General features: G+C 34.5%; 1 protein-coding gene across 1 annotated transcript; it reads right to left on the bottom strand.

Moving 5' to 3' along the window:
* LOC148855022 (small ribosomal subunit protein uS11z-like) lies at nt 1–4,968 on the bottom strand. The gene is made up of 6 exons (XM_088982062.1): nt 4,888–4,968; nt 3,492–3,611; nt 3,372–3,417; nt 2,389–2,474; nt 1,869–1,998; nt 1–335 (listed from the first exon to the last, which is right to left on the bottom strand). Exons 1-6 carry the CDS (start codon nt 4,888–4,890, stop codon nt 268–270), a joined length of 453 nt encoding a protein of 150 aa, XP_088838188.1. The 5' UTR covers nt 4,891–4,968; the 3' UTR covers nt 1–267.
* Between the last annotated feature and the right edge of the window lie 7,447 nt (nt 4,969–12,415).

Here is a 12,415-nt window from a genome sequence, read left to right as displayed (position 1 = left end):
TTGAGAAACAATATGATTTCAACTCAAACCCCGATTCATTGTATATATACTGGGAATTCATGTAGATAGAATAGGAATGACAACACGATGATCAAAACCTAACAATCTCCAAAAAGAGAACTGCGTAGCTGCTGGTCTGACTTCTGTTTTGTAAATAACAAAGACTATCTTTATGTTAAAGACTACAAAAGTTGTTCGGCTAGAAAAAACATCCTCTGGAAATAACCCCCACCACCCACAATTGTTTCGGTACTGCGAAAAGAGAACTCACAGCCTCCTTCCTCTTCTGCCACCCTTTCTGCGAGTGCTGTCGGTGGGAATTGGAGTCACGTCCTCTGAAACATTTAAAAAACAAGTTGTCAAAGAGAGACCAGAATCATGGTCTTAATGTTCTTTATACTGGATCACTGGAATAAAATTAATTTCTAATTGAACAACCTATCATTTTCCCTTAATGGTGGCCCATAATGGAGAAAGAAAAAAGAAAAGAAAAAAAAACTGACATGCCATGCAATCAGCACAAGTCATATAATGAACAGGGAAAATCCTATAAGATATGGCCTGGAACTTTGGGAAATCTAAAATCTCTGTGGCCTGAATTTGATTAGGCTGAGATAAGCATGCCGAGATAGATGAGTGGCACAAGTAGGAAGTAGGAACAAGGGAATTAGACAGACAGGAAATCATCCTGTAGACCGCACAATTAAAACATCAAGCATATAAGCAAATTCACCAATCCGCAAATCCGGACATTTTTGTAGGCCACATCTGTACTGAAATAAAGGATCTAATTGAAATGACAGACAACGTTCTAAATATTTGGTGTACAATGCATTTTTAAGGAATACAAGAAAACTATGTATGTTTCACACAAAATTTGAGTGACTTGGTGCAAATAGAATGATCTAGTAGAGCAAGGAGAAATGATCAAAAGGTATATGTTGTTACTTCATCAAGGAGTTTAATGGCAGGAGATTCCTTTTGCCGACCCCAAATAGCGACCATAGGAATTTCATTGAGTTGAGTAGAAGTAGATACAGTTTAAAAGAAACAATTACCACACACAAGGAACATGGATAAATCAAATTAGAATTAAAGAATCCATGACACCTAAACAATGTTGTCAATACCTTACAATTTGCGATACGATTCACAATTTGAATCATGAATCCCAAGGATTTCAATTTGAATCTTATGTCAAATCGTCTTCAGCAAAATTCTTACAATTTTTGCTTGAATCCTACAATTTGATTCATAAATTTTACGATTTATACGACTTATAAGATTTCTACAGTTCACTACAATACAAATAAATTCAATTAAGAATCGGTTCTCTACTTTGTTGTGTTTATGTTTATATTTAGTTGTCAAAGGAGATTTTTTGAAGCCCTTAGCCTTACTAGAAAATGATTTATTTACGTTATTTACAACTACAAACTGAGTTTATTTTCCATCATATGTAGGTTAAAAAATCAATATATGTGGATTTGTTTGACTTTCAAGCCAAACTTGATTATATTATCTCAGGCTACTATTGTATAAGTGGTAAATTCTATTATTTTAGGTACATATATGATATATATAGATCAAAAGCAGGGTACAGTCACTTTCCTAAATATATTTAGCCTTTTAATATATCTATATTTAATTTCTTGACAAATTTATAAAAAGTAGAAATAATCTTATGACTCACGACACAATTCACGATTCAATTCAAATCAACTTTCTCTACGATTTACAATACAATTACAATTTTCAAAACATTGCACCTAAATGAATAGACTATAAAAAGAATAAATAAAGCTTGTTAACTTGACAATACAGTCAACTTTAAGAATCAAATTAAATAACTATAAAATTTATCTTACCAATACGACCAATTTTCATCCCAGACCGAGCAAGGGCTCTAAGAGCAGATTGGGCACCAGGACCAGGTGTCTTTGTCTTGTTCCCACCAGTAGCTCGAAGCTTGATATGCAGGGCGGTAATACCAAGCTCCTGTACAGTAAAGAAACTAAAAGGTCAATTTGCTGCATAAGAAAAATAAAAGGAAAGGAATTATAAGGGGGAGAATATCACGTGAGGATAACAAGTCATGTCCTAGCTTAAGCAAAAAAAATTAAAATTATCAAAATAAAAAATAAAACTGAAATAGTACAGTCGATACCCTTAACTAAGCTAAGTTGTTAAAAACATAGATGAATTTCAGCAAAACCATATCCTAAGCTTTGGAAGCATTTATTATGATGCAGGACAATAACAAAAAAGCAGAAAAAAGGAAACACTCCTTTTCCTTTTGAATATATGTCCATTCTCCTTGGCTCTTGCAAATTGATAAACATTAAGTACAACAATATGGGTTTCACAAGATACAGAATAGAAAAATACCTTGCACCGCTGTGCAACATCTTGTGCTGCAAGCATGGCTGCATATGGTGAAGACTCATCCCTATCAGCTTTGACTTTCATGCCTCCTGCACCAGGCGGAAAGGGGAAGTTACATCAATTAACCTGTTTGAAAGTTTATGCACAGAGTGAAAGGAAATAAAAAAAAAAGGTTGTATAACAAGCCATTAGACATGCATGATCATAACTGACAATGTCCCAGCTCATAAGATTCAGGAACAACCAATGCCAGTGGCATAAATCAACTGATTATCCAAATCAGTGACTTAAAAAGAAACCCCCTATGACAGAAAAAAAAAAACACATATGCTAGTTACTGAATAAGCATGCACAAGTAGAAGGTAAAATATGAATGAACAAAAAGCCCTCGTCACATTTAATGCAACCTGAATAGAAAACCATAGACTTAACAGAGGTGTGCATAGACTGGTAGTGGGCTAGTGCTTTGGGGATACTTGCAACTGACAATGTACTACAAAAATCACTTGAGAGGCAGTATCACTCATTACCTTCTAGAACAATACAGCTAAATTATGTTTATTAATGGGATAAGATAATATAGACTATTGAATCCAGTGAATCTATTTCCATCAGAAATACTTGAGCTTGGTAGAATAGAAATAAGAAAATCTTCTGTTGTATACCATGGTTAGGACAAGGAAATGTAGTAGAAGGATAAATAGTTATTCATCTTAATACTGCTTCTACTCCCTAACAAATTAGGGGTGCCATGGCTGTGTCATGGGAAAATACAATTTCTCAGCCAACTCAAAAGAGAAGTTTCACTTTTTCTACCAAAATTGATAAACAGGCATGATACAAGCAAAAACCATTAAGATGTGCTGTAGCTGTATCATGGGAAAATATAATTTCTCAGCCAATTCAAAAGAGAAGTTTCACTTTCTTCTACCAAAATAGATGAGCAGACGCAATCCAAAAAAAAACACCAAGATGCAAACCCATACCAGTAATTCGGACAATGGTTTCTCTTCCTGACAAATCAGTCACATGCTGCAATAAAAACCTCATGTTAATAAGACTTATAGGAAGATGTATCGCAAAACAAGTAATGTAATAACACTTACAATGAATGTGTCATTAAATGATGCAAAAATGTGGGCAACACCAAAAACGTTCTCCCCCTCTCGGACAGATGGTCCAAGTGTCACATTCTCCTCCTTGGGCTCCCTGACCTTCCTTCTAGACTGTAGAATCAAGAAAATAAATCAAAGATACATAAATAAACAGAAGTATATGAGTGGGATTGTGTCTTTTTGTGTTTTGTAGTTAGTATCATACACATGGCATTCTCAACTGGGGAACAAAGAAGGTAAAACAAATTTACATAAATGCACTGACTTATGTGTTTTTCCTTTATGTTTTCATATCATCTGGCATAGCATTCAAGATTATGCTTCTTTATTCAAAAAGTTTAACCTGAGGATTGCAATAACCAAAGGCCAATAAGATCAAATGCCTAAACCATATTACAAACTTAATCTTCAAAAAGAGACATCGTGTATCAGGTCAACAAAAAAGTGTGGTTAATGATGCAAGTTGCACAGAGCCATCACATAGAATATCACAACATATTCAAACCCCAACCCCAAAAAGATACATATAGGCAATCATATCAATTCTGCACATGTCAAAAGGGCAATAATAATAATTGATTCCTCATTATGTCAAACTGCATATTTGACATATATCAAAAGTTCAAAGGCAATATATAATTTCGAGATATGTAGAGATTGTGATTTAATTGCACATAATTCTAGGTTCTATTTATACTAGTCGAGTACTAAGTTTCTACACTGCAAATTACTCAAGTGCTAAATGAGCTCATGTTTTTTGAGATGGTAAATGAGTTCATGTTTTTAAAAGAAACAATTAGAAAGAAGCAATATGAGAAATTGAATGCCGAGAGAAAGAACGTTCCGACTAGAGATTCAGATAAATACTCCAGAAAAAGTGAAAAAAAAACGTGGAGATGGTGAAGCTTGCTTGATATAACAGAAACTTCAAATAACGATATAGCAGCAAAAACATTAAATGGTGGACATCGTCCATTCTGCCCAGAAAATAAAACGATACCTACTAAAACCCTTAACCACTAAATAGCCTATACGAACCACAAAATCTGAAATCAATCCTTAGAAAGAGAATAGTAAGTTTCGTTAGGGAAATCAGACACGAACTTACAAAAAATAACCAAACGACTGTACAATATTAGAACAAAATGAGTGAACTACATCAAGCATTTAAACTAGATTCGTCTAAATACCAAAACAACCAATTTGTAGATCAGAAAAGTACGACTGTATTCATCTTAAAAACTTAAACTTTCTCACGTCAAAGGCTCTCATTTTCGACGAGGTAAACATAAAGATTGACTAACAAGAGATACAGCGACAATCAAAGCCAAGAGAAAACAAAGAAATTATTCCAAAGCAAGAGATTGCGGATCGAAAATTAACTAACCATGGCTGAACACGACTGGGATGAAACGAGAGTTAGGGTTTTGACTGCTGCTACTTCGTCCTTCGCAACCCGAACCAGCAGAGGAAGGAGCTCTCTGAACGGCTTTCTTTTATATCGGGGATTAGGGTTTATGCTACCCTACGAGGATGAAAGTGAAAATGTGAAATGACAGAAAACCCCTGTTTTTCATTTATTAACGAAATTGTACGATCTAATTATGAGGTGGGTCTGATGATCTGGGCCTATGGACTTTTTTTTTGGTAGAATGGGCCTCCCAAACACTTGGACCTTGGGACATGTCCAGCCAACCCAAGCCCAGCACAAAACTCAGGCTATGTGTGACAGGTTTGGTCGAGCCTGGGAAAGGTCAGCTGGCGAAAGTTTGGATCAACCCAAGCTTTACTCACACCGATCTCACAGCACGTTGCACATCGGGAACATTTCTCACACTTATAATGTAGGTTGTGTCAGATATGATGATGTATGGAAAAATCTGAAAGATTGAATAATTTTATTTAAATTGATAAATTAATAATCAAAATTTTCTGTTAATTAATTAAAAGTATTCAAAGTTATTGTTAATATTTAAAATTTTAATAATTGTAATTTTCATTTAATGTTGATTTACAGAAAATAATTATTGATAATTTTATATAAACAAATATTTTTAACAAATTTAATTTTATTAATCATTTATAGTAATTTTAATAACTTATCATTTTCATTATTTCTAAATGAAATTTTGGTTGATTTTAAATAAATAAAAATAATTACAAAAGCTAACATTTTTATTAATAAAACTAATAATTAACAATTATAAAGAAATGGCAATGGAGCATATTCGGGATGGGACACTCCATCCTTGTCCCTACCTTGTAGTCAAGACACTCTACCCCACCCCACCGTGTCCCCAATGTTAGGTGGGTTCAAGGCAAGGCATCTATTTCGTGTTAGGGACAGGGAGTCCTCGAATTTTCTCCCCTCATCCCTAGTGTCAAGCAGGTTCGAGGTAAGGCATCCACTCCTCGTTAGGGATGGGGAATCTCCAAATTTCCCTACCTTGTCCTCAATGTCGGGTGAGTTCAAGGCAAGACACCCACTCCTCATCAAGAATGGAGAGTCCTTGAATTTCCGTACACTATCCCCAATATTGGGTGAGTTCAAGGCAAGGCACCCACTCCCCATCAACCCAATATTCAATTTGATAACAAAATTGATCAAAAGGATATACTGAAAAATCATCCACATGGTAAATTTCCAAAAGTACACTAAATTGTCTTTAATTTTCAAAAATATAATTTTATAAAAATTTTAAAAAATTTATTACATTTGTGTAATTTTGAAAATTTATTCATATTTATTTTTAAATTGTTATTAAATAATTTATTTTATTTTTAAACGGTTTGCTTACAAAATTACACTAACTTATCTTATATTTTCTAATATAAACTAATCAACAATTTTCTTTTTCCAATATTATACTAATTTATCTTGATAATTTGTGTAATTATTGGTTCAAATTATAGTTTTTCCTTTCCCACACTCATATCTTTAATAATTTTCAATAATTTACAATGAAAATTACATTTTTTTAATAGTTTTCCAAAATCTATCAAATGTAATAAATTTTCCTAAAATTTCAAAAATAGTTTAATAATTTTTAATAATTATTTAAGACATTTTAAGTAAACACTCAAAATTTTATATCTTTTAATTTCCAAAATTTTATTTTACAAAAATGTAGTTTTATGAAATTTTTTGAAAAAATTATTGCATTTTTGTAATTATGGTGATTTATTGAACATTATTAAATATTTATTTTTATTAGATAGTTTATTAACAAAATTACACTAATTTATCTTTTATTTTCCAATATAAATTAATTAATAATTTCATTCTCCAACATTATAATATTTTATTCCCCCATCTACATTCGGTTATTAACCATAATAATAGCAATAACTAAAATTTTGTACTTTTTTATAATTGTTAAATATAATTCTCAATTTTATAGAATTAGTTAAAGAGTTTTCAATTTCTTTAAATTGTTGTTAATTAACATGAATATAACAGTATTTACCCAAAATACTTTAAGAAGTCATAATAAGTTAATTAATAGCAATATTAATTAATTTTGGTAATTTACTAACCATATTTATTCTTTTTGTAAAACCAATATTTAATATTCAATGAATATGGGTTAGATTAAATACTAACAATATTTAATTATTTATTAATTGATATGAATATTTTAAGTGAGAGGGAGAGTGGATATAAATTAGGGAGAGAGATTTTAGTAAATGATTAGGGAGTGGGGTAACATGATAAGTTCCTAATTAATGGCTTAGAAGAGATTGAAAGGGATGGTAGAATCCATCGTATGGACGCCAATACTGGTTCGGAATGGGTGGGCAAATTTCAAAAATTTTCTACTTTCCTTCCAACTGGAATCGTATTCCCTGATTTTAGAATCAAATTCAAGGATCCTACTTGAACCAAACCAGACCAGATTTGAACCAAAAGAGAAGGGAGTGATTATACCTGATCTAGAGAAGTAATATCTCCCAAAGTTGGTATTCACGCCCAAAGAAGACACCAAGATCTGCTCCTGTTGAAGATAACACAGCAGCTGTGGAACAGAACCAGCAGAGTGCGTCCTACGCACTGAATCCTTCACAAGAATCCTTTGGAAACAATGAGCACCGAACTGAATCAACCCTTCACCAAAGACTAATATCAAGAACTCTTTCTTGATCTTTCCCTCACAGAGAAATCGAATTGATGGTGGTTGGTGGCGGTTGAAGGATAATAAAACTAGAGAAGAAGGTGGCGAACTGCTTTTCTCCTCTAGGGTTTCTAAGATCTAATCTTCAGAATGCAGGTGTGCTATCTGCGAAATCCCTTGGGTTTGAATTCTTGTAATTCGAATTAGGGTTTTCTTCATCTTTCTTAATGATTAAGAAAGCCTCCTAATCATATCAGGAGTTGCCCTTATCCAAATCGGTATTTGGATCAGGACTCTTCTTAATCTTATTTATAGATTAGATCAGCTTTTGGGCTTAACCTAATCTCAGATCCGCCCCCTCAAGTGACTGATCAAATCAGCCCAATTCAAAATGGGCTTTAGGCCCATTAAGTAATAAGTGTTCAATAGTCTTCCAAACTGTTGCCTAGTTGGGCTTCTTTGTATGGCGTGGGACCCAAGCATTGATCTACACACTAGCCACATGGGTTCGGCCCAACCTCTGTTACAAGGCCTAGCCGAATTCACTAGGAAGCCCAGTGAACACCCTGAGCCCATTACATGGACCCTATGGGCCCAACACTTACACTAAGTGGTCCTTAGGCCAAGCCATCTTATAAAAACCCAGAGACTGTGGGCAGATGCAAGATTAACCCATCAGGTATTATCCTAAATGACCTTACACTTAACCTCTCAGCCTATAATGATCAAACACTGCCCGACAAGAGAAGACCTCTCCCTCAGCTGCAAGGAACAATGTTGCACCCTCTACTCACATGGATCCCGGGAATTAAAACCATTTGCAAACATTTTGAAACCATATGTAAGTATATATCATATATATAAATTTTGCAACACAAAATTCCAACGATTGAAATCAACTACCAGTAGTTTGGTTTTCCATTAGAGAGAGTGCATCCCCGATCATTACCTTTGTCCGACAAAGGGGCTGATCTCGTCAATATGATCACCCACTCAGATGAATTCTCAGACTGTCCCAACATACCCAGGTTTTAACCCCCGCTAAGGGTCTCACTGATTGGCACATAAAAAATAGCCCAATCCGACACCTAGTGTAGTACCATAATCGGGTCTAGGGGTCATGTGTAACTTTCTAGTTTTGCCCATCAATCTCCAAGGTCCAGGGCAATACTGGAAATCTAGTCCGATTGAAGGGTTCAAGTAATCCTACACTACGTGTGCCTTGGGTCTCACCCTGGTAGCTGAGACAAGCCACCCCAACAGTTGACAGCATACTAGTGTTAGCCTTGGTAGGATAAATCTCCCCAGACTTATCCAACGGCTATGAACATTTAAAATTAACACAAGTCTCATTAAGTGTCCAGTTTTAGGGTCTTACACAGAAGCATACCACAAAAAATATACTTTATTTATTTATATTAAATATCAAAAGTATATCAGAATTGATTGAAGCTAAGGGCATACAAAAACTGTCCAACAGAGATATTTTAGGAATATTTTTGGGTAGTTGGAGTGGGAAAGGTGATATGGCTTAATGTGAGTGGTGGGAAGGAGAGAGGAGAGAGAATCAAGGAGAATGCAGGGTGGGGGTAATGGAGCAAGGAGAGGCATGTTGACGTGGACCATCTTGCCATATATATATATATATATATATATATATATACTAGTTAGGGGACCTTTGCAATGCACGAGTTTTATTAAAAGATTGTGGGAGTGACACAACCATTGTGATAGTTAAGTTGGTCCAAGCCCAACTCAATCATTTTTTATGGAAAAGTACGGAAGGCCTAATGCGGATTTTTGAATTCCACTACAGATATATAAACATTCAAAATGTCAAATACCCACACTCTATGCACCAATGCCCGCTCGTGAATTGTTATCAATTCCGAGTTGGCACCTACCCCAACAGTACTTTGGGCCTAAAAATTCTGACCCTGGGCTGAGTCGTCATTCTCCATTTTTTTATGTTTAGTTCATTTGACCACAATCCAAGTTGTACTATTTTTATTAAATAATTTTAAAATTTATTAATGTAATTTAAATGAATATTAAATTGATCAAACATTAGTGTTTCCAAACCATTATTGACCTAGATAGTTGAACCGTTCGGTCCAAGAACCATCCAAGCAATCGGTTCCATTTTATCCTTAACTTATTCCTTGGCCAGAAGTTGTTCACTTGGTCAGTGACCTACTGGACCCCATCGATCGAACCATTGATCCATTTGATCTCGACAATACTTTTTCTACTGCCTTTTATGTTAACTTTTTTATATTTTATTTTTTTTAAATTGGAACTATATATTCGTTTGAACTAGATGATCAAACCGTTGACCCAGAAACCGGTAACCAAAATGATTCTAGATTGGGGTTGGTTTTTAAAACATTGATCAAAATTAACTTTTAGATTAATGATGTTAAGGGTTTTTATTATTCAGTCCACCCATAAACTTTTGTACAATTGTGTAGTTGGAATAATAATAGGTGGGGAATGAATCAAAATTCAAGGGGGAATAGTGAATCATAGGTGGAGGTGTTAATAAAAATCCCTTAGGTTGACCTAACTCTAAATTTTCCATATTTGTTAATAGGTTAAAGTGATCAACTAGGGTGTGTCTGCACAAAATGCAATACAACTGAATGCATATTATTAACTCTTCATCATAAGTGAAATGGAATTATTAACCTCATCAACCCGTGGACATTCAATCGATGGTTGTTCGGTACTATTGCTAAGAATTGCCATGTTTCTCCATTGCAAGACCAGACATGGCCTTGTGTTTAGAGAAATTTGGTTTGTCCCATTTGAGAGATATTTAAACGGGTCATAGGACCAACATAGAACATCAAAATAGTCATACATGGTCATCTGTTTCAACCTCTTTCTCTATTTATTCTCCCTTTACTTTGGCCTTCTAATCCTTTTTGAACCTCTTGCATTTTTCTTGTCTTTCTTTTATTTCTAACAAACCATTTAGTTTCTTATGATACTTGTCCAGTGTATTCATCCATTCAACATCCTTGTATTCCAAGTGAAAGTAGCCATTAACATATAGCTTAAGAACCTTCACACAAGTTTTCTTACTCTCAATTAGAATATGATGATAGACTCATGTCCTCACATCTCACCATTGATTCTTCATTACAAAAATTGAAAAAATGGATCTAGTTGGTCGCATTCACGGGTTTGGTTACGTTTGTTGTAGTTCTTCGCAAGCCTTGATCCAAGTTTGATTATATTTGGACTCTATGACTAAACTGGATAGAGGAGTGAGAAAGTTAATGATCAAGACTTTTGGGTGAGAACCTAAATGCTTGGAAGAGAACCTGTTGAAGCGAAAACAAAATGAGATGAAGAATGAATATAGTGAGAAGATTTCAGTTACAAAGCTTGCTTATTTCCGATGCAAAGATTGGTGTAAAGTTGAAAAGAATGTGTTGGGCTAAAATAAAGGAAGGAAACATTTTGCTTTCTTAATTTTTTCTATTATCTCCCTTATAGAAGTAAGCAAACACATGAGTGAGATGAAAAAGCAACCCAAAAATCTTAACAAAGCATAAAATAAAAGGAAAACAGAGAGTCCTCACTTAGCATGGAGAGTCATATGTGGGTCCGATAGCTCTCAAAACATGAGAAAACATAAGCGTGTACACACACACACATATATTTATATATATTGTTGTCGATTTTATTATACTATTTTATTTTATTATTGCATATATAAACAATTGTATACATCGAAATTCATATAAAAATAAAATTTTAAGATATTTTTGTCTATTTTGTTAATTTACTTTAAAATTTTCATTTTTTTTCAATTTTTTAAAACTATGGCTTGGCCTAGTTTGTGGCCCGACTTGGCCAGGATTCACCCCATGGATCAGCTCAGCCTGCGGCATGGCACATGCCTGCACAGGCTCAGGCCGTGGCTCATGTTGGATTGATCCCCAAAATACCCCGGGGAAGAAAAACATGACCTAGCTCGGCCCGTGGGCTGACACAACCTGATTTACACCTCTACCACTCTATGAGGAGCAAATCTGAACTCGCTTATCATAAGTTGAGATCTAATCCAATAATCAATTCCTAGGCCCATCTAAGAGCCTGACAAGGAAAGTCCAATTGGGTTGGGTTGGAATGATGGCTCCTAGTTGGAGGAGTTGGAGCCGCAGTAGTTGCAACCCTATTGAAGTAATTATTTTATTACATGCAAAATTATAAAATTCAATTTCGGATTTCCTCCCCAAAATTGGTCTTTACATCCACCTCACAGCCTTTGCAGCCATACATCAGTAGTATTTTCCTACTTGTATGCTTTTATTAATGGGAGATGTTCCCAATAAACAGCTAGGTTGTAAGGTGGGTGCCAGGAGGAAATTGGATTTTGTAAATTTCACACCAGTTATCCACTTCTATCGTTCAATCCAAATACGGCCAGCAGTTTCATAACGACATCAATTTAGGGGAGCTCATTTTGTTCTGAAATAAATTAAAGTTCACCACCTCTTTTTATATTGTGGATAAATCATATGGTAAAATACAAAAACCTCCCCTATAGTTTCATTTTAGCAAAAACCTTCCATTTATTTTTAAAAAATTCAACAAATATCTCTCTTCCGTCAATAACCAACATGGAAAACGTTAAAGAGATGATTATTTTATGAAATATCTATTTTACCATTTTACAAATTAATGTGTATTTATTTTTATTAAAATAGCCTCAAACACTGTTAATCTTCTTCCTCACAATGCACAACGGCAGAACACTATTAGCTGTCTTCATTGTCCCGATCACCAACG

This window comes from Nelumbo lutea, chromosome 4 (assembly GCF_056320005.1).
Source record: "Nelumbo lutea isolate HS-2025 chromosome 4, American lotus-T2T, whole genome shotgun sequence".
Taxonomy (NCBI): Eukaryota; Viridiplantae; Streptophyta; class Magnoliopsida; order Proteales; family Nelumbonaceae; genus Nelumbo; species Nelumbo lutea.
The sequence above is the reverse complement of the archived record's forward strand: the minus strand, read 5'-3'. Positions and strand labels throughout refer to the sequence as shown.